The sequence below is a fragment of the Tachyglossus aculeatus genome, chromosome 7, assembly GCF_015852505.1.
Source record: "Tachyglossus aculeatus isolate mTacAcu1 chromosome 7, mTacAcu1.pri, whole genome shotgun sequence".
NCBI lineage: Eukaryota > Metazoa > Chordata > Mammalia > Monotremata > Tachyglossidae > Tachyglossus > Tachyglossus aculeatus.
The window spans coordinates 50275344-50298605 of NC_052072.1; the positions used below are offsets into that span (position 1 = coordinate 50275344).

Here is a 23262-nt window from a genome sequence, read left to right on the forward strand (position 1 = left end):
CTTTGAAGGAGGGAGAACAGATTTTGCAGATGAGAGAACTGAGGCCCAGAGACGTTAAGTGGCTTGCCCAAGGTCACACAGCAGCTACTTTCAGTCACTCAATCAATCAATCGTATTTATTGAGCGCTTACTGTGTGCAGAGCACTGTACTAAGCGCTTGGGAAGTACAAGTTGGCAACATATAGAGACAGTCCCTACCCAACAGTGGGCTCACAGTCTAAAAGGGGGAGACAGAGAACAAAACCAAACATACTAACAAAATGAAATAGAGTAGATATGTACAAGTAAAATAAATAAATAAATAAATATGTACAAACATACGTACATATATACAGGTGCCGTGGGGAAGGGAAGGAGGTAAGATGAGGGGGATGGAGAGGGGGACGGGGGGGAGAGGAAGGAAGGGGCTCAGGGCCGGGATTAGAACCCAGGTTCTCTGATTCCCAGTCCCATGCCCTTTCCATGAGGCTGTGCTTTTCCCCACCCATGCTCCCTTTGAGGTGTCCGGGAATTCCATTTTTCATGGAATGTTGTAAAAGCCCCAGCTCTCTCCCTTCAACTTCACCCCATTATCTTTGAGAGTGTTAGGCACCTTGTGTAAGTAACCAGATTTAATAAGCATGCGCTCTGAGCAGTATACAAAGTCACTGAACTTCTCTACGCCTCAGTTACCTCAGCCGTAAAATAGGGATTAAAACTGTGAGCCCCATATGGGACAAGGGACTGTGTCCAGCCCAACTAACTTGTATCCACTCCAGCTCTTACTACAATGCCTGGCACATAGTAAGCGCTTAACGCATATCATTTTAAAAAAAAGGGCTGGGAAAGAATATCCAGGTGGGAATTAGTCCCATCTCTGGCCCTCAGGCGGCTCATGATCAAAGAATCTAAGGGGAGCAGGGGACTGAGGAGCGATGAAAATAAAATACAAAGACAAAAGCACAGTCACAAAACTCAGTAGGGTGCTGTGGCTGCACTAGGAAGAATTTCAGACTTGTCGTGGCTCCGAGTCCAAGGCACAGTTGTAGCCACAGCCTCCGCTCCAGTAGCCACCAGTGTTCCTGAGGTTTGGTGGAGGCCTCTTGCCATGGCTGCTTTTCTGTTTCCCATCGGGGGCGGGCAGGGGGAAGGGAGGACGGGATTGAGTCTCCTCCGTGGCCAGGAGACTAGCTGGTGCTTGTTCCCAGGCCGACAGCGTGGCCGGATCTCTGGTTTTTAGACTGTGAGCCCGCTGTTGGGTAGGGACTGTCTCTATGTGTTGCCAATTTGTACTTCCCGAGCGCTTAGTACAGTGCTCTGCACATAGTAAGCGCTCAATAAATACGATTGATGATGACGGCGGGGAGGGCCGTCAAGCGTATGCGACGGCAGCAATGGCAGCAGCTGTTCTCCCCACAGCCTGGCACGCACAAACCACTTCAAGAGCGGGGAACCTTCTTTAGCGGGTGGGAAGGTAGCACTTAACTATGGTTGCCATACTCCACTAGCCGGTTTTTTGCAGGGCTCTGTTCCCTAAAATAGCTGCAAGTTATTCCTGGACACAGGTGTGAACTAAAGAGGGTCTGGTTACATAATCGAAACTTCAGTCTTTTAACCACAGTCCTGCCGCAGTGTGGTGGAAGCTACTGTCCCAGTTCCAGCCTGGTGTCTCCACCAAGCACAAGTGGTGTATTTTCATTTGCCTTCGCTTTTTAAGAACCTTCCTGACGTTGCAACACCTAACTCGAGAGTCTCGTCTTCCGCTTTTACCCATTTAATTTATGGCTCGGCTGCCTAAATTAGTATTGTTCACAGAATAAGCCACCTCCTGCTCTCCATCTCCCTCGCGCCTGCCTGAAAAGTGAGTTGGTGATGTCTTGGGAGAGTTGCCAATGGCTAAGACCCTCAAAACTCCTGAAGTTGTGGGGTGTATTATCTTCTGTTGTTGCCAACTTGTACTTCCCAAGCGCTTAGTACAGTGCTCTGCACACAGTAAGCGCTCAATAAATACGATTGATTGATTGATTCTGACTGTGGTGGCCTGTGAGACTGTTTTGGGAGGTGATAATTAGGCCTTTGCAAGTCCATAAGTGACCTAACTTCCTAACTGCCCTCCCAACATCACTATGGCTTGTATCGATTGATTTGTTGGATTTCCTAATGGTATTTGTTAAACGCTTACAATGTGCCAGGCACTGTATTAAGCGCCAGGGTAGTCGATACAAGGTAATCAGGTTGGACACAAGTCCTTGTCCCACATGGGCTCACAGTCTTAATTCCCATTTTACAGATGAGGAAATTGAAGTCCAGAGAAGTGAAGTGGTTTGCCCCAGGTCACGCAGCAGCCAAGTGGCGGAGACAGGATTAGAACCCAGGTCCTCTGACTCCCAGCCCCGAGCTATTCCCCCTTGGCTATACTGTTTCTGTGGGATGGTAGCTGCAAACAGGGTGGGTCCCACTCTTCCCAAATATTCCCTAAGTATTTTTTTAGGCACCGAGGGTCTCTGCCTGCTTATTTCCAAGACTGTTAAACTGTAGCAAGGGAAAGAAGACCTTTTCTTCAGGCTTTTGTTCTTCCGGCATATATTTTGTTTTCCTTTCTTGGCTAGCCAACAGATAATAATGTAGCAAATAAGATTTGTTTACTCAGATATGTACTAAATATATCCTTATCTCAGTAAGCAGCTGGAATGGTTAATCACTCTGAAATACCTTCAAAATACAAAGTAAGCAAATGACATTTTCACACATTAGTTGTAAAGTACTATCTTCTCATTGTCTAATTTTTTTTTAATCGTAGACGTTGGTCCAGCTTCAATGATTGTTGGTAACCTTGTTGCTGGAAAGAGAATTGCACAAGCCTCAGGGAGAGATGTAAGTCAGTTGGAGGATAATGACCAAGCCCGAAAGGTAAGTTTTTAAAATTGATTTGCTACTCGGTCAAGGCTTTTTGATGTAATCGATGCGATGGTCATCCTTCAAAATTGTTTCATATTTTTTCCCCCACTCCCTTCTCTCTACCGTTGTCAGTTCTTGTACCTAGCGGATGTGTTACAGTGGCGAGCCCAAACCACTCCAGATCACCCTCTGTTCCTACTGTTGAATTCCAAGGTGAGAGAGGTGTTTGGTCTGAATTTGAAATACAGTAAGTGAATACAATTATTTACCTAGAGTTTTGAGAAGAGAAATGTGCCGGGGGGGTTTTTGTTCGTTGGTTTGTTTTGTTTTGTTCGACTTACTTCAAGTTTTCACACCTAAAACCTGAAATGTTAAATCCAGATCCTCCTGGTACATCCCTCTCATTTGAGATTAGTGGAGCAAATAAAACCATTTTCATTGGTAGAGAGCAAATAGCGTCATCAGTGGTATTTATTGAGCACTTACTATGTGCAGAGCGCTGTACTAAGTGCTTGCTGAGTTTATGAGCCAGATTGCTGCTGGATAAATCAAACACAGGTAGTTAACACTGTTCTCTGATGTACTGCTTATAATTGAAATTGCTTTCTCTAATCTGAACCTAATTCTTTCACTTCAGGTTAGAAAGATTTGGAGTTCCCCATTGCCTAGTCTGTTCTGATTATTAATGGACCAAATTGTACGTATGGTCTCTCTTATTTAGCTACTAAAGCACTATTGCTTCTAGCGAGAGAAGTATTTTTGAAATGAGATCTTAAACATCAGCCGTTAAGGTAGACTTTAAGGAAGTGCAGCGCTGCTGTAACAATCCAGATCCGAAGAAAGTAAAAATTGTAAAAATTCCTGCAGAAACCTTTGACATCAGGTGGCCCATAGTAAACATAAACACCTAACAGAATAGCATTTCCTAAGGGAAGAGACTTCCTTTAAACAGTGTTCATCGTTTACATAGAGAATAGCATTAAAAAGAACCATTTTTCTGATTTAGAGAAGCATTGCTCTACAAACATTTTCTGATATCATGTTGAAAACGGGCCCTGAAATTTCAGATTGACAAAAAGCCAGCCCTGCCACTCTAATTTGGAAGTCCCTCGAAATGCTTTACCACCAGCTTTCCTAGTTCACTGGCTCACTTCAGAAAAGTAGACCTAAACGTTGCCTGTGAAAAGTGAGCTATCAGAATACACATTAATGAAGATAAATCGTTTTAGAGAAGGGAGTTCTTAAATTAGAACTGTAATTTAGCATTGCTTGATAGTTGTAAGAAAAATGGATGATGAACATAGAAGTGAACAGTGAATAGGTGACTTGCAATGAAATTAAATGCCTACAAAGAGAAATGGCTGGCAGCTTTATGTCCTGAAAGGCATGTGGAGATAAGAAAAAAGATCAATCAACCCATCAATCAGCGATATTGAGCACGTTCTATGTGCAGAACATTGTACTGTTTGAGAGAGTACAAGTGAATAAATAGATGCTCTGGGGTCACTGGAAAAAATTAAACATTCACTAATGAAAGCAAATTGGGGGGGGGTCTAAGTATAATTTAATATACTTTGTCTCACCTTTCTATTTGCATTTAAGTTGGGGATATGGGTGGTTTTCACCTATTCATGAATTAACCACCGGCATTTGTGCAAAGGATAAAGCAATACCACGTTTGAGACTGGATTAGATAAATTACGGACAGTAAATCTTAAACCCGTTCAGGGAGAAGCTAGAAATGTTAGCCATGCCCGAAATTCCCATCCATAGAGTGAAAAAAGTGTTAATGTGTCAAGGAGGGCAGCTATTTTACTCTGCCTCCAAGCAGCCTTCAAAACCACTGTTGGAGATATTTCCAGACTTGATAGAACATTGGTTTGACCTAGTTTAATATTTCTTGTATTCTCACACCTTAAATTTTGCTGATTTCCAATATATGCCAGGTAGCAGGGGGACTCTCCTGTTTTACATTTCTCATGAGATGCTACTAGAAAAATTTACATTTTTTTGTAGAAGTATTTTTATGAATTTGATTATCATTGCCTGATAGACTAGGAAAATCAATCAGTGGTATTGGTTAAGCATTTACTGCGTTCAGAGGTCTGTACTAAGCTTTTGGGAAAGTACAGTACAACAGACTTAGTAGGTGGGATCCCTGCCCACAAAGATTTAATGGAGTACACGGGGAGGCAGACATTAAAATAGATTCCGGATTGGGGAACTTAGTAAAGTTACTCCTTTGAGGGTCTGTTCAGAACCACCAGAAGTGAAGTTTGGTTAAATGTTGACAGATAGCATAACTGGCTTTAAAATAACTAGGTTCAGTGACTGATTTGTGTATCTGACCCATGATTGAAAAGCAAAATGAAATTATCACCTGTTTTGTCATTGCCACTGAAAACAAGAAATAACATTTACAAAATCCCTGTAGAAGTTCCACTAACTTATTCCCTTTTAGCCTATGAAAGAGTGTACATCACTTAGCAATATAAATATAGTAATATAAAATTACCGGATGGCTACCGGAGGCAAGAACAGAAAGGGGATTGACTTGTGAACCAGTAACTATTGTCTGGCTAGTTGAATTTTTTGGTGACTAGTCATTGCTCAGAGCAGTAATTGTTCAATTACAAATGGTTAAAGAATGGATACAATTGATAACTTTGATCGCTTTCACGGGGAGCTGATTGATTGTCATGCTATAGTTTGGAGAGTTAAATTGCCTAGAGGAGAAAAATCCTTAGCCTGTAAAGTTACTTGGTAACCTGGAAACAGAATTTCAGAAACCAAGTTAGGGATACAAGAAAAACAGACAAGTCACCAAAATCTTTTTCCCAGCTTTTCCCTAAAGATCTTGAATTCCTTGAGGTGTCATTATAAAGAGATGAAAATTTTAGAATTCTAAAACAGACTATCCACTTGATTTTTTTTTTAGTATACCAGCGATTTTGATTACTTTTAAATTTCTCAGCCAGATGTTGGGGAACGTACATTTCGAAGCATGTTAATGTGTGGCCACACCTGCAGCAGTTTTAAATATGAAAAGAGGACAAACTCTTAAGATTATTCTCTGTGAACGGATAAGGTTTGGAAGCCAGTGTTAGGGGATTTCTTATGCTGTGAAATAAAACTGTTGGAATCTAAACTCTGCTGTTGCTCTAAAAATCATATAATTTATTAGGCACCCAGAAAAATCCTGTGAACCTATAGGTAAGATTGTATGAAATGAATTTCATTTTAGTGCCAAACTTTGTTAGACTTTCCTACATGATTTATTCTGATTTTGAACCGTCTTAATCATGAAAAGATTCCCCAGAATGGTTGAGACCAGTGTATTATCAAAGCATAATAGAAGCAGCGTGGCTCCGTGGAAAGAGCACGGGCTTTGGAGTCAGAGGTCAGGGGTTCGAATCCCGGCTCCACCACAAGTCTGCTGTGTGACCTTGGGCAAGTCACTTAACTTCTCTGAGCCTCAGTTCCCTCATCTGTAAAAAAATGGGGATTAAGTCTGTGAGCCCCATGTGGGACAACATGATCACATTGCATCCCCCCCAGCGCTTAGAACAGTGCTTTGCACATAGTAAGTGCTTAACAAATGCCATCATTATTATTATTATTATTAAAAATATGCTCACTAGAAGTTCTGGGTTTGAATTTGGTAGGGTCTGATGAGTCACCACAGGATTGGTGGTCTCGTGTCTTTCTTTGTTCTTTTTTTTTTTTTTAATACAGTTATTTGTTAAGTGCTTACTATGTGCCAGGCACTGTAGATACAAAGGAAGCAGTGTGGCTCAGTGGAAAGATCACGGGCTTGGGAATCAGAGGTCATGGGTTCTAATCCCAGCTCCGCCACTTGTCAGCTGGGTGACTTTGGGCAAGTCACTTCACTTCTCTGTGCCTCAGTTCCCTCATCTGTAAAATGGGACTTAAGACTGTGAGCCCCACGTGGGACAACCTGATCACCTTGTATCCACCCCAGTGCTTAGAACAGTGCTAGGCACGTAGTAAGCTCTTAACAAATGTCATCATTATTATATTTAAAGTGCCAAAATGAAAGGACACAATATTTAGACTAATCCTCTCTAGCACATCTATTAACATATTAAATATCGTGACCTTAGAACAGTGCTTGGCACATAGTAAGCGCTTAACAAATATTGTCATTATTATTACAAGCTAATCAGGTTGGACACAGTCCGCGTCCCACATGGGGCTCCCAGTCTTAATCCCCATTTTACAGATGAGGTAACAGAGGCACGGAGAAGTTACATGACTTGCCCGAGGTCACATAGCAGACAAGTGGCAGAGCTAGGATTAGAACTCAGGTCCTTCTGCTCCCAGGCCCATGGTAGGACACGCTTCGACTCCGTGTCTTCTGTGACAGGGATAGCGGATCAGGTAGGGACCTCAATTTCCTAGGTTTTGTGATTATTATTTTTCTTTTTTTGGATTGAGGTAGCAGTTTTTTCTCTGCTACCACTGTCCTCTCTTCTATCAGTTCTCCCTTCCCTCCCACTCAACTCCAGAAAGCCAGTCTACCTACTCAAATTGCTAATGTTTCTCTGGATCAAAACTCTGGCTGGTGCCAATCCTATTGCAGTATACTTTGAAACTCTTCATGGGATAAGTTGGCAAGGACTTATTTAGTTCCTTGTGACCAAGGATTGCCTCTGTCAACTCTGTTGTATTGCACTTTCCCAAGTGCTTAGTACAGAGCCCCCCACGCAGTAAGCACTCAGTAAACAGCATTGATCGATTAATTGATTCACGGCCCACAGCTAATAATAGTAATTGTGGTATTTGTAAAGTGCCTACTATGTGGCAACACTAAAGTTCTGGAGTAGATGCAGGATAATCGTGTTGATCACAGTCCCTGTCCCTCATGGGGCTCACAGTTTAAGGGGGAGAGGGGAGAGGCACCTAATCCCTACTTTGCAGATGAGACAACTGAGGCGCAGAGACTATAAGTGACCGGCCCAAGGTCACACAGCAGGCAAGTGGCGGATCTGGGATTAGAAGCCAAATCCTGTGACGCTCAGGCCCGTGATCTGTCCGCCCAGCCCTGCTTTTCGTTTCATTGGCTCTGGAATTGACATGATGAATTGTAGCAGAGTTTGAAATGTTTTTCTTCGTCTGCTTGAGAAAAGTAACAAGCAAGACAAGCCATGTTTTGCTATCATATTGTGAGCCCCCCCGTGGGACAACCTGATCACCTTGTAGCCTCCCCAGCACTTAGAACAGTGCTTTGCACATAGTAAGCACTTAATAAATGCCATTATTACTATTATTATTATTTTTATTATCATATAAAACAGTGCACTTGGAATATTACAGGCAGTTATGACCACCGAATCTTAGGAAGGACATCATAGAGCTAGAGCCGATAAAGAGAAGGGCAACCGAAACGATCAGGCAGGGAGAGAAGCGCCCATGAGGACAAACTGAAAAGATGAGGACACCTCAGTGCAGAGAGCTAAAGACTGAGGGTCGCATTTGAAATTTTATCCAGTCATGGAAGATCTACACAAGGTAAAAGTGGGATTCAAACCCTGAAACCAGAGGATCGCGCGAAGCTCGAAAATTTTGAACTTTCAAAAAAGAAAGTATTTTTCCCCCCCTCAGTAGGCGGTAACCACATAAAATCCACAGACTAGTCATCCAGAATTGGATGACCAGAGGGAGGTAAAATCCCAGCTCCGCCACTGACCAGCTGTGTGACTGTGGGCAAGTCACTTGACTTCTCTGTGCTTCAGTTAGCTCATCTGTAAAATGGGGATGAAGACTGTGAGCCCCCTGTGGGACAACCTGATTACCTTGTATCTACCCCAGTGCTTAGAACAGTGCTCGGCACATAGTAAGGGCTTAAAAAATGCCATCATTATTATTATTAAAGTTGGGCACGTGAAGCAAAAATCCGGACTCCTTGGTGATGCCTCCTTGACTAGGCTAGATTGAGTAGCAGTTTGGCTCAGTGGAAAGAGTCCCGTCTTGGGAGTCAGAGGCTGTGGGTTCTAATCCTGACTCTGCCGCTCTTCTGCCGTGTGACCTTGGGCAAGCCACTTAACTTCTCTGTGCCTCAGTTACCTCATCTGTAAAATGGGGATTAAGACTGAGCCTCACGTGGGACAACCTGATTATTTTGTATCTACCCCAGCGCTTAGAACAGTGCTCGGCATATAGTAAGCACTTAACAAACCCCATAATTATTATTATCTCGAGAGGCAGCTGTCACACCAAGGGACCCATCAAGCATCCTGTTGCCGCTGTTGGAGAGAAAATGCTGAGATGGGTGGACCTAAAACGTACTGTTTGGCCCACTACTTGCTTTTCTTCTACCGTTCATTTGTTTCCCAGTCGTTCGTTTGAATGGTAACCTGATGGTAGCACATTCATTATGGGGGAGTAGTACGTGACGAACTCAGTGCATTGCTCAGTATATTCATCGAGCTCTTTGGTTATTCTACAGGGCACAGTCGCTAGCACCGCAACGTGTGTTCAACTGCACAAGAAAGCCGAGAGAGTGGCAATTGCCCTGATGGAGAAGGGACGACTCAGCGTTGGAGACCACGTAGCTTTGGTTTATCCTCCAGGTGATAACTTGAGCTCATCACTTATGATGATGATGATGATGATCACTCACTTCTGATGGCTGAATCCGGCCTGTTTCCCCCGTGGCACAGACTTCTTAGGCTTGGCATGGTGGTGGAGCCCAAGCTCTTTGAACCTAGTTGCCAGGCCGCCTCTCCCGAAAATTGAACTTTTTCCAATAACATTGTAGTTGGCAGAGTTGCCCACGTTTGACCTCTAGATCCGCAGAATGAAACACACAGTAGTGCTTCATCTCTTCGTTTTCATGCTGAGGAATCATCTCTTCAACGTGCAAGTTAAAAATGCAGTTCCTTAGCTTCTTTGGATGCTGACTCTGATGTTTTCATGCTTGCTCTGCTTGGTTGGTCTGATGAATTTGCTTGTTTTGATTAACCTTCATCTGTAAGCTGCCCGGTTCTGTTGGAAATGCTGCATAATGAATGCCTGAAATCCCCAACCCCCTTGAGGAGTGTCTTTCCTGTCAGAGAAATCTACCCTCCCCAGCTCATGAATTGATTCTAGGGAGTCAATCAGTGGTATTTACGGAGCACTTACTATATACAGAGTATTGTTCTAAGTACTTAGGAGAGTACAGAAGGGCTCAGTCAGCTATTTATGATATTTATATATTGTAAATGATTTTTTTATGTTTTATATCTCCCCCACAGATTGTAAGCTCCTTGTGGGCGGGGAACATGTCTGCCATCTCTGTGGTATTGTACTCACCAAAGCACTTAATAAATACCATTGATGGTGATGAAGGATGTGAATCAGTCTTTCAACAGCTTTTATTGAGTGTTTATTGTGTGCCGAGTATTGAACTAAGCACTTGGGGGAGTACAATACAACAGAGGTGGTAGAAACGTTCCCTGCCCACAAGGCACTTATAGTCTGGAGGGGGAGCCTAGATCCTAATAGATTACAGGTATGCAAATATGGGTATGTGAAGAAACTGAGAGTTCACTTTTGTGGGTATGGTTCTAAAAACAAAAGCAGCACCTATACTGTCTGAGAAAATGAGTGCTAACACTAGCACTGGATTGAATAATCTATTTTGGAAATAAAACGTATTTAAAGCATTACAGAAGAGTTTCGCATTGAAGCCGTATGTTCAGTAATACTTGTAGCTAAACATGTAAATCATCTGTACTTCCCAAGCGCTTAGTACAGTGCTCTGCACACAGTAAGCGCTCAATAAATACGATTGATGATGATGATGATGATGATCTGTTCTTCACTGAGCTGTAGAATGTGTTTGGCCTGATGGTTTTGGCTCCATTTTTTCCTGTCCTTTTATGGGGGCATGCATTCTGACAGAAATTAAGTACTGGTCACTCTGAGAGAGATTAGATTGAGATGGATCAGTGGTTTCATGCAAGCACTGGTATCGCTGGAATGGGGTTTTAAATTAGCTCCTTTAGTATGATGAAACAAGCATATAATTATTTGGCGATATCATAACCATTCCGTATGTTTTGTCTCTCACAGGAGTCGACCTAATAGCAACTTTCTACGGCTGCCTCTATGCAGGCTGTGTCCCCATCACAGTTCGACCGCCTCATCCTCAGAATCTTGCTACCACTCTTCCCACTGTCAAAATGATTGTTGAGGTATGCAGGATTTTTTTTTTTTTGTGTGTGTGTGTGTGTGTGAGATCTCAGCAAATGTAAATGAAGGTTTTGAACCTGCAATGCTGAACTGGAATCTGTTAGCACTTCAAGTGCGGAAAGTGCGTAATTCCTGCCAGGTAGTAATACTAATAATAATGGCATTTATTAAGCGCTTACTATGTGCAGAGCACTGTTCTCAGTGCTGAAGGCAAGGGACCTGGCAAGTGTGCAGAAGAAGAATCTGCAGATTTTGCTTTTGTATCTTTCCCAAGTGCCAAAGGAGCCAGAGGGCTTGAAGTTTGTCCTTCCACTCTCCCTCCCTAGCAGAACAGCCCGTTGGAATTGGCCTTTGAATTTCAGGAGGTGGCCACAGAACTGTAGTGACTGATGAATCAATTAATCGATCCATTGTATTGAGCACTTGCGGTGTGTAGAGCACTGTACTAAGCGCTTGGGAGAGTACAGTACAAGCAGGTCCCTTCCCACCTGGACTTTACAGTCTGGAGAGGGAGACAGACAGTAAAATAAATTATGCATATAGCCCACTGTTGGGTAGGGACTGTCTCTATATGTTGCCAACTTGTACTTCCCAAGCGCCTAGTACAGTGCTCTGCACACAGTAAGCGCTCAATAAATATGATTGATGATGATGATGACAAGTGCTGTGGTTCTGAGGGCAAGATGAATATCAAGTGCTCAAGGGGTGCAGATCCAAGTCCATAGGGAACTCACAAGGGCGAGGGAGGAGAGGAAATGAGGACTTATTTGGAGAAGGGCCCTGGAGGAGATATTAGTTTAATAAGGCTTTGAAGGTGGAGAGAATGGTGGTCTGTCATATAGCATTTATCCCTTCCTATGCTTAATACAGTGCTTGGCACATAGTAAACACTTAACAAATACCATTAAAAAAAAAGATGAAGCAGGAGGGAGTTCCAAGCCAGAGAGTGGACTTAGCCAAGGGGTTGGCAGTGAGGTAGAGGAGATTGAGACACAGGAGAAAATTGGCATTGGAGGAGCAGAGCATGCAGGCGGCATTCTAGGAAATCAGCGAGGTCAGATAGGAGGGGCGACCTGATTAAGGCCTTTGAATTTTGGTGGTAAGGAGTTTCTGTTTGATGCAGAAGGTGGATGGGCCACCGTAGAAGGCTTTTAAGGACTGGGGAGATGTAGACTGAATGCTCTTTTAGAAAAATGATCCGGCAGCAAAGTGAAGTAAGGGCTGGAGTGGGGAGAGACGGGAGCCGGGAGGTCAGTGAGGAGGTCGATGCAGTAGCCAAGGTGGATCAGCAAGAGTAGCCGTTTGGATGGAGAGGGAAGTTATCAAAGTAGAACCAACAGATTGAATTTGTGGGTATAACTCATGACCTAGCGGATAGAGCCGTCATTATTAGAGCACAGGCCTGGGAGACAGAAGGACCTGGGTTCTAGCCCCGGCTCTGCCATTCATCTGCTGTGTGACTTTGAGCCAGTCATTTCACTTCTCTGTGTCTCAGTGACCTCATCTGTAAAATGGGTGTTAAGACTGTGAGCCCCGTGTGGGTCTGGGACTCTGTCCAACCTGATTTGCTTGTATCCATTCCAGCACTTAGTACAGTGCCTGACACATAGGAAGCGCTGAACAGATACCACTATGATTATTGTTATTGTAACTGATAAAATGACATATAATATCTGTAAAATGATAAAAGACTAGGGCACCTAATGTTCGGCGTACACCCTGGAAACTCTGTATTTACTTGGTGAAGTGAGCTAGTTATAAGAGCCCACTGTTGGGTAGGGACTGTCTCTATATGTTGCCAACTTGTACTTCCCAAGCGCTTAGTACAGTGCTCTGCACACAGTAAGTGCTCAGTAAATACGATTGATTGATTTGATTGATTGATAGGAGAAGCACCATGGCTCAGTGGACAGAGCACAGGCTTTGGAGTCAGTGGTCATGGGTTCAAATCCCGACTCCGCCAGTTGTCAGCTGTGTGACTTTGGGCGGGTCACTTAGCTTCTCTGGGCCTCAGTTACCTCATCTGTAAAACGGGAACTGACTGCGAGCCCCCCGTGGGACAACCCGATCACCTTGTAACCTCCCCAGCTCTTAGAACAGTGCATTGCACACAGTAAGCGCTTAACAAATGTCATCATCATTATTATTATTATTATGATTGAACAAAAGCTCTCTTAGGGATTGAAAATAGACTTTAATGACTGCCGAATTTTTGATCTTGACTGGTGTATTCTGTACAGGTCAGTAAATCAGCGTGCATTCTGACAACACAAGCAATAATGAAACTTCTGAAGTCCAAAGAAGCTGCCACGGCCGTGGATATTAAAACGTGGCCCACCATTTTGGAAACAGGTATAAATTCAGCGACTGTTTTGGGGAATGTATACTTACTGGGTGATGATGCATTGGTGGTATTCAGTAATGTTAATCAGCGACAATTCCATAATTAAGAAGGTGGCCAAGAAACCACTTCTTAGTATCTTCGCCCCCATGGAGTGGATATCGGTGCATGCACGCGCCCATCCCAGTCTCCCTTTCTTGGGTGTTACCTGCAACCCTCATACCTGTTGTGCCTCATCAGCCCTGTCCATTCTGCTCACTTGGCATGGACTGTTCTTTCCCCAGGATGTTCTAAGAGTTTCTTTGAAAGTGATTTTTTTTCCTGTTGAGACTGGGTTTTACACAATCTAACATAACTTTTCTCATCAACAGATGACATATCTAAAAAGAAGGTGGCTAATGTTTTTAGACCTCCTTCTCCAGATATGCTGGCATACTTGGACTTCAGCGTGTCCACTACTGGTATATTGGCTGGAGTCAAGGTAGGAATTTGGCACTAGAGTTTCCACTTACGCATCTTAAAAGCAAACTATTTTATTTATTTGTATTGGTGTCTGCCTCCCCCACTCTAGACCATTGTGGGCTGGGAATGTGACTTTATTGCTGTTTCGTACTCTCCCAAGCATTTGGTGCAGTGTTCTACACACAGTTAAGCGCTCAATAAGTACGACTGAATGAGTGAATTAAATCAGGTAATTTTCTCTTCCACCATTACACATGTTCTTCCCTGCGAAGGGAAGAACATTGAGAACTTAGCATTAATTTCTTCACTGATATTATTACCACAATTATCATTGATTAGTTATTGAGCAACTGTGATTCCTTGAACCCAGATTATTCACTCAATCGTATTTATCGAGCGCTTACTGTGTGCAGAGCACTGTACTAAGCGCTTGGTAAGTACAAGTTGGCAACATATAAAGACGGTCCCTACCCAGCAGCGGGCTCACAGTCTAGAAGATTAAAACAATTGATTGTGTTGACTATTTAGTGTTGAGCCAAAGTATCACATAAAGACCTGTCCTGTTTTACGGAAGAGGTGGGTCTGAGCGCTAGATTTTGAGACTATCAAAATCCAGTAATGACAGGCCATCTTTCAAGAAGGTAAAAATGTAGTAGCCATGCAGAACAGATATACCTAACCCAAAAAATTGCATTGGTAGCATTTAACAGTTTTGCTGCATATGGTTAAAATTAGGCTGGCAGCATTATTAAAGAGATCTTATTTTCTATTTCTTTGGAAAGATGTCCCATGCGGCGACAAGTGCCTTATGTCGTTCTATAAAGCTACAGTGCGAGTTATACCCTTCACGACAGATCGCCATCTGCCTGGACCCTTATTGCGGCCTAGGATTTGCACTGTGGTGCCTATGCAGGTACAGTTTTGAAACTTCCAGCGTATATTTTCTACACGTTTTCCTTGCTTCATCTTTCAGCCTCATCTCTCGCTTTCTCCCCTGCTGCTCCTTTTGGCAGTTACTGCTTTAGACTGTTTACATTCTTCAGCCCAAGGTCCATCGGGCAACAGAAGGATTAGACGAACAGTGTGCCATCCAGAAGTCATTCTCACGTCCTAACTTTCTTGTAAAATGGGGATTAAATACCTTCACTCCCTCCCACTTAGACTGTACGAGACAGAGACCGTGTCTGATCGGCTTGTATTGTGTCCACCCTGGTGATTAGCACAGTGGTTGGCATAGAGTAAGTGCTTAACAAAAATCACAATTATTAAGACTCACTTCTGGGTATTTAGACCTTGGCTTCATTGATTAGAGAGAGAATCATGTTTGGTTATAAGCTGTCATCTAAGCGTTTTAAATTGGAAAAAAAACTTTTCCGTACAGTTCTTAATCAGGAAGGCATTTCTTGAAATAAGTATTGCATTGATAATTTAGGAAGACACAATGGTAAAGGCAGATAAAGAGAGCAGTAATGAGGCACCCTTTGAAATATTGGGAAACTCTGCAAAAACCTGATTGACCCATTTGGAACGCTAAGTGGTTTTACTAAATTACCAATAAAGGAGGGTTATGGCTCTTTCTATGGATCTGTATCTGAAATTAACTACCATTAACATTCCAGAACATATTTGATATCAGGGATTCATTTGTTTCAACACAATTTTCCCATTTTCACCTTTACAAGAAGGTTCCGGATTGTGGTCACCTTTCTCCAGTAATGAGCCCAAGAGAGAAGAGATAGCCTCTTTCTGTTTAGGTTGCTAGAGCTTAGTAACCATTTTTGGACCCCGGCGAGGAGTTGGATCTAGGATTTGTATACTTTCAGCCTTCTGCTTATTAAGCAGTGTGGTTTAGTGGAAAGAGCATGGCTTGGGAGCCAGAGGTCATGGATTCTAACCGTGGCTCTGCTATTTAGCTGTGTGACTTTGGGCAAGTCACTTAACTTCTCTGCGCCTCAGTTACCTCATCTGGAAAATGGGGATTAAGACTGTGAGCCCTATGTGGGACAACCTGAATACTTTGTATGTACCCCAGTGCTTAGAACAGTGCTTGGCACATAGCGCTTAACAAATGCCATCATTATTATTATTATTATCACTGGATTTCCGTGGGCCTTGGTTCCTGAACTCCTCTTCTGTTGTCCGTAAGGTAACAATCAAATCTACTATCCCAAGTAGTGAAATGTAATTTATCTGCCTGGCACTCACATAGTGATTTTTATCTGCATCTGCTTACAATCACTTTTTTTTTATTTCTAGTGTTTATTCAGGACATCAATCTATTCTCGTCCCTCCGCTTGAACTAGAAAGCAATGTGTCTCTGTGGCTTTCTGCCGTAAGTCAGTATAAAGTGCGGGTCACCTTCTGCTCCTATTCTGTCATGGAAATGTGCACCAAAGGTCTGGGAACACAGACTGATAATCTCAGGGTAAGTGAACTTTGTATGTCCCCGTATACACCTTTGAGAACGGTCCCCCCCCTGCCGGGATTATCCATATTAATGAAATGAAAATAGATCAATGGCTCCCGGGAGGGGTACCAAGTAAAGCCCGGAATGAGTGGGAATTTTGGTGCCTTGTCCTGGTCTTGTGCCTATATGGAGAAGAGATTTTTCCTCACTTGTAGGAAAAGGGGGGAGGGTGGGGAGACGGAAAAGAAGGTGGAGGCAGAATGGGAAGAGAGTGGAAAGTCCAAGGGGAGGGAAAGGAGAAGAAGGTGCTTGTCACTAACTTTGAAACTCCGTAGTTTCCTCGTCCTTTCTTGCTGCCATCGTCCTTGATGTTATCATCCGAGCAGCAGCGGGTCTGGGGCGATACAAGCCGGCCCCCGTACCTGCCAGGATGTTCCCCAGGCTCTCTGGGTGGGCCGAGGGAGAGGCAGGAACATACAGCTTGTTGTCCCTGTGCTCTGGAATTGAGAGGAAGCAGGGGAGGAGAGAGGAGCGTCAGCAGCTGTATAACCATTAGCAACTCAAGTGGTGCAAATCGGCAAGAAACTCCACATCACATCTTTGGTGGATCTCCGGATGGGCCCGTCCTCCCCTCTTCTCCCCACGTGTCATAACCCTTTGGGGGTGAAGGGGTGTGGATGTAGACAGCCTCCTCAGGTGGTCCTAGGTTCCCATTGAAAATGCACAATGAAATCCATCCCCGGGGTGATTTGGGATTGCTGGGGCACACGTAAACCATTGTCACGTCACTGCGGCAGGAACTGAATGGAAACCTAGTTGAGGGGCAAGCTAGCCGCAACCCGAGTTTGGCATTTCTTGTTTACAGATGAAAGGTGTGAACCTCTCCTGTATACGGACGTGTATGGTGGTTGCGGAAGAGAGACCGAGAATTGCTCTGACGCAGTCGTTCTCCAAATTATTCAAAGATTTGGGTCTTTCTGCCCGGGCAGTGAGCACAACATTTGGGTGCAGAGTCAATGTAGCGATTTGCTTACAGGTGAGAGGATTGCAAACCCTACTTTGGTAATCTTCTGTGCATGCTTCCCAAACTGAATATTCCTTATGCTTCCCTTGCCTATGAAAAATTTATCAGGATTTTCCTAATGAAGTAGCTTATTGTTTTGGCACTCAGATTCATTCCACTTCATTAATTATTTCTCCCCAACTGTACATATGCCACTTAAATTTCTTCTGCTTGGTTTACAAATCACCTAGAAACTATGGCACCCAAAGTTTATTTTTTATGTGTTCAGTCAGTAGTATTAAGCACCTGCCGTGTGCAGAGTACTGTACTAAGCACTTACAGTAGGTGTAGGAGACACGATCCTTACCTCCTTTGTGCTTCAGATAACTAGCCAAACCTACTCTTTAAAACTAAAGGCCAACAAAAACAGTTTCTCATGACACTTTGTATTATGGTATGTGTTTGACTTTTCTTGAGCATACATTATAAAAACTCCAACGCAGAAGCACCTAAGCTTCTTTTTGAGGGGAAACATCCAACAGAAAGGTAGTCTGAAATGGGTTTACTTGTACTTATATTTATGGAGCACTTACTCTGGACAGAGAACTGAATTAAGCAGTTACGAGGATACAGCAGATCAGTACATGAATCAGTGGCATTTTTTGAGTTTATTGTGTGCAGAGCACTGTACAGAGAACCTGAGAGAGCACAGTACAATATGATCCCTGCCCTCAAGGAGCTTACAGTCTAGTGAAGGAGCTTAACCTGATCCTTACCCTTAAGGACAAGTGTCTACTTGGGGAGACAGACACTAAAACATGTTATAGGTAGGATGATGCAGTTCATTCATTCATTCAGTCGTATTTATTGAGCGCTTACGTGTGCAGAGCACTGTACTAAGCGCTTGGGAAGTCCAAGTTGGCAACATCTAGAGACGGTCCCTACCCAACAGTGCAGTAGAATATAAAGATGTACAGTAGCGCAAGGAGTGTGAGGACCTGAGAGTTTAGGTGATGCCAAAGGCAGTGGGCTTTCGACAGCAAGTTCACACTAAATTGAAATTGGATAAAGTGATCTTGGGCAAGTCACTTATCTTCTCTGTGTCTCAGTTACCTCAGATGTAAAATGGGGATTAAGATTCTGAGCCCCATGTGGGACAGACTGTCCAACCTGATTAGCTTGTGTCTACCCCAGTGCTTAGCACGGTGCCTGGCAATCAATCAATCAGTGGTAATTGTTGAGGGCTTACTAGGTCCAGAGCATTGTTCTAAGAGCTTGGGATAGTACAATACAAAAGAAATTAGCAGACACATTCCCTACCCATAATGAGTTTACAGTGTAGGGGGTTTACTATTTTTTCTTTGTCATACATAGCTGGGCTTCCATTAATGATTTCTGACAGAGACTTTATTAAGTGGTCCTTTTGCTAAAACCCATGCGGATTACCCTCCGTTTAAGCCTGTTAGATTGACGTGTATATTTAGCAATTCATATAAATGCAAATGGGAAAAAAGCATTGTTCAGACACGTCGGATAATCTTAATGGAAGTCTCTGTGACATAAACCCTTCTACTGCGTTTACTGACAGGGTAATCTCAAAACGGTTTTGTGAGGTTCAAAACCCCTGAGGCTTTTTTGTCACTGTGACAGTGTCACTGCAGTGTTCAAAGCCTGCTAACCTACGACTTCATTTGAACAGACGGAGTGCCGTGCTTGTGGCAAGCCTGTCTGTCCCTGTGGTCTCTGGAGCAGATCAAGTGGGGTTTTGAGAGGAGGGGAAAACCAGAAAAGACACATAGGAACTACGAGCAAGCATGAGTGTACGGGTCTGACAGCATGTGGAAGAGTGTGGGTTGTTTATTAGACACTATTTTTCCATTATGAAGCCTATAATTTTGTCTAGGGGGATGCTTAAATCCAGGTTTACTATCACGAATGATATTCTGTGTTTCAGGTAACTATTCTGACTTTGGAATTAATGATTGATGAAAAACCCATGTCAGTAATGTGGAAAAAAAAGATTAACTGGCTCTCCCTTTATTTCTTTTAAGATACTATGATGTGTTTTGTTCTTCCTTACTGTGCGTATCTCATGTCTACTGTGCCTTTCTGTTTGGGGTTTCCTTTTGGCTGTTTCTTCTCTGTCTCTCACACTTCGCTGGCCTCTGTTTCTTCTGTTTGTGGTCCTTCTGTCAGCCAAACAGGCTGGGAAAGCTGGCTGAACAGGTATAGTGATGCATGTATGTGCTTGTATGTTCTCAAATTCATCTCCCTCCAGTGTGTCCACTGAAAATTTGTAATACCACATGAACATTTGCCATTGAATTTCAAACAAATTACAGCTTTTTGTCTTATTTTGCTCAGTGAAATATGTGTAAGATTTTATTAAGCATTTAGAAAGTATTAACAATCTCTTAAATATTTCTTTTAGATGTTCTTGATATAGGAAAGGCCTCCTTGTCTTCTTAAGGCGGACATTGATTTGTAGTAAACCATAGGGATTATGGAAGTAAATTTAATGAAAATGCTTTCTTAGCCCAACAGCCCTAATCTTGTAAAGCTATACTGAGTGTGCCTTAAATGGGATAAATTTTCATTATGTGTTTTATAGCCTGGAAAGCAAGTATAGAAAAGGAAAACAGTTGGTCATCTCACCCACTATTTTAGAAAGTGACCCTTCCCATCTTAGTACCATATGTTCCCAATAGATATTATTTTCAAGGTTGAGATGTTAGTCCGGGACTTTCAGTGTGTTTTTAGGCTTTGTTTCCCAGTCAGAATTCTTCAGTGAACTGGAACTCTGAATTGGAATAAATGAGAATTTTGGAATTGAGATGTTTTTATAGCCCATAACCCAAAACATAAATGTGCAAGGTTTTTTTTTTTAGTTTTTAGTGATCAAATTACATTGTCAAATAATCTAGGTGCCTGGGGCTGAGGAAGATAGTTATGTGTGTGATTATGTTGGTAATTATAGCAAGTAAGGGAAGTGGCAGCTATTTCCCAAAACCTTTCATTTGTCAAGTGTGCACTTGTTAAACATTACATATAGAAATATTTTTGCTCCGTGAAAAATAGGTTGCTTAAGGAATTCTTAATTAAAATATTTTGTTTTTCTTTGTCTCTAGGGAACTGCAGGACCAGATCCAACAACTGTCTATGTAGATATGAGAGCTCTTCGCCATGATAGGTAATTACTGTTACGGCATTTAAGGTTCTCTTTGAAGTGGGGGGGTCCAAGAGCAGCTGCTTTGTGGGACCCTCTCCAAGCAAATGCAAGCGTATCTCTGTAGTTAGATAGAAGTGTTTGGTGTCCCCTGGGTTTAACTGAGCCAGAGGGCATTGGTGGGTGATAGGAAAACAGATAACAGGACTTTAGGGATTAGTTTGGGCCTGAAGGTGTCCTTTATTCAAAACCCCTGTATCTCCAGGTTCTTCCTAGGTTAAGGGGAGCAGGTCAGGGCTGCCATCATCCAATCAATTAATCACATTTATTGAGCACTTACCGTATGCACAGCACTCTGTTAAACACTTGGAACTCCTTGCAAGAAAGCCCAAAACTATCCCATAAGATATATAAATGTATGAAGGTGATCAGTTGCATATAAAGATTTAGAATCCCTGGTGGCTACCAAGTCACTATAACCTGCCTAACGAAATAGAAGAGAAAATTCAGATATCTTCTACACGTTTCCAGGTTTCAATTTACAGTAATTACAGGAGAAAGGATGGACTCTCTTTGAACGTATTCATAGTCGAATGAAGTTGGCATATCTAGCTATCTTACCCATCTGCAGGGTGCATATTTTTATGGCCAGAAAAGTTTCATCCAATCAAGTATTTTGACATTTATAAATCTTCCATTATAGTCTATATAATTGCAGTTCAAAGCAAATCAATCTAAGGCATTGTGTTTACCACTGTGCCCAATTCTACCCCCCAAAAAGTTCCATTATTAATCCCCGGGGAATCAGGGTTTTGCACATAATAAACAAAACTCAAATAAACTTAGACTGAAAGCCCCATGTGAGACAGGTGCTGCATCCAACCTGATCAACTTGTATTTACTCCAGTGCTTAGAACATTGCTTATAAGGCAGGATATTTTTCCCTTAGGGCCCCGGGGAGGAGTCAAAATGTGAATTTCCATAGCAGTGGAAGCATTCCATATGCGCCAGAACCCCTACACTTCTTTAAATGTCCTGTTACTAAATCCCAATCCCTCCCTCTTAAACTGTGAGCCCCATGTGTCCAACCTGATTAACTTGTATCTATCCCAGCGCTTCAAATAGTGCTTGACACTTAATAAGCTGTTAAAAACACAATAATAATAATATACTTGTTACAAGTTTTTTGGAAAGGGGAAAGAGTAGCTTTTCTCCATCCAAGAATGCCCATGAATGAATAGGCCCCTTACCTGTCCATATTACTCTGGCTTTCTGGCAAAGTTTCTAAAAGCCTAAGACGTTAATTTAAAAAAAAAATGTAGGGACTCCCAACTATTTGAGTGGTGGATTGAGTGCCACACTCAATCACCAACAGCATTTAAAGGTGGATGAGGGTGGAGTATAGTCTGCTGCAAAAAAGGGTGCATACTCACATTGGGTCTAGCTTCAGATCGCCACCCCCCACTCCTAAAGAGCCACCTATCTCCTAATACCCCTTGCTAGTCCAAATCAATCAATCGATCGTATTTATTGAGCACGTACCGTGTGCAGAGCACTGTACTAAGCGCTTGGGAAGTACAAGATGGCAACATATAGAGACATTCCCTACCCAACAGTGGGCTCACAGTCTAAAACCAGTCAGAGGGATCTGAGCAAGAGTGTGCTGTCTCTCTACAACCTGCCATTACTGGAAAAACAATTCGAACACATGTACCTTACTGATGGTGAGACATCCCATTCCCCTAGCCCAAAAGAAAAGATGGGACAGGCCTCTGAACTGTGAGGTGGAGAGCGTTGGTCTCAGGTCAGTCTTTTCAGCCACACTTACTCCCTTAGATAGGCTCTTCCCCAGAGTGGCCCTCTCTGGAAGCCCAGGGCAGATCTAGCCATAGGCCTTTCACTTGGGGAACTTGGTAGCACTTGACCGTCTTCAGGAGCTCAGCAGAATTGTTACGGGCTGGCACTGGGTGGGCAGGACTAGGGAGGTCCATCCACCAGACTGGTTGTGAGTATGGCTTTGTAGAGCTCGTTGATGTCAGAGCTAAGAGCAGAGTCTCCAGAATCTGTGCCAGAGCAGTGGCCCTAAGCATGCATCTATTCTCTAGAAAGCAAACGGTTGGCATGAAAAGAAGCAGTATGGCTTAATGGATAGAGCACAGGGCTGGGGTACAGACGGACTTGGGTTTGTGTGACCGTGGGCAACTCGCTTAACTTCTTTGGGCCTCAGTGACCTCATCTTTAAGGTGGGGATTAAGACTGTGAGCGCCACATGGGACATGGACTGTGTCCAACTGGATCAGCTTGTATCTATCCCAGCACTTTAACACAGTGCCTTACAGATACCTTTAAAAAGAAAATCTGCAAAAAGGGCAGGGAGTGTGCCTGTTTATTGTTAAGCGCTCAGTAAATACGATTGAATGAATCAGTGAATCATTGGAAAGAGATGAAAAATCTAGGTTTTGATTTCTGACCTGTTACTTCACCCCCTGGAGAGTATTTACCTCTTCAGAAGAGGAAGATCAGGTTGATGTTCTCAGTTCCCTATTAAGAAGTGTTCTCTACCTGTTTGCAAACAAAGCAGCCAACCCAACTACAGCAGTGAATCAATTCAGTGTAAATTGTGACCTTGCATTTTTTGAGATTTGATTTGTGCAGTGAAAAGTGGGTACTGAATGGCTTTTTTGCTTTGTTCTTTTTAGGGTGCGCTTAGTAGAAAGGGGCTCTCCACACAGTTTGCCGTTGATGGAATCGGGAAAGGTAATGGAAGTTAAAACAAGTCCTTTGGTAGATCTAGTTTTTACCTTGCC

The 23262-nt window shown here is 43.0% G+C and overlaps 1 protein-coding gene across 3 annotated transcripts in view; it reads left to right on the forward strand.

Annotated features, from left to right (window-relative positions):
- The window catches only part of DIP2A (disco interacting protein 2 homolog A), a 169859-nt gene that overhangs the window by 139941 nt on the left and 6656 nt on the right, over positions 1 to 23262 (forward strand). For 2 of the 3 annotated variants that reach the window (XM_038749833.1, XM_038749831.1), the window contains 12 exons: positions 2780 to 2889; positions 3010 to 3090; positions 9347 to 9470; positions 10957 to 11078; positions 13317 to 13428; positions 13789 to 13898; positions 14662 to 14792; positions 16136 to 16304; positions 17152 to 17322; positions 19486 to 19515; positions 20418 to 20479; positions 23155 to 23212. In XM_038749833.1, the coding sequence (XP_038605761.1) occupies positions 2780 to 2889; positions 3010 to 3090; positions 9347 to 9470; positions 10957 to 11078; positions 13317 to 13428; positions 13789 to 13898; positions 14662 to 14792; positions 16136 to 16304; positions 17152 to 17322; positions 19486 to 19515; positions 20418 to 20479; positions 23155 to 23212 (1280 nt within the window). The remainder of the gene's footprint in view (positions 1 to 2779; positions 2890 to 3009; positions 3091 to 9346; positions 9471 to 10956; positions 11079 to 13316; positions 13429 to 13788; positions 13899 to 14661; positions 14793 to 16135; positions 16305 to 17151; positions 17323 to 19485; positions 19516 to 20417; positions 20480 to 23154; positions 23213 to 23262) is intronic. The other variant, XM_038749832.1, reaches the window with a different exon arrangement.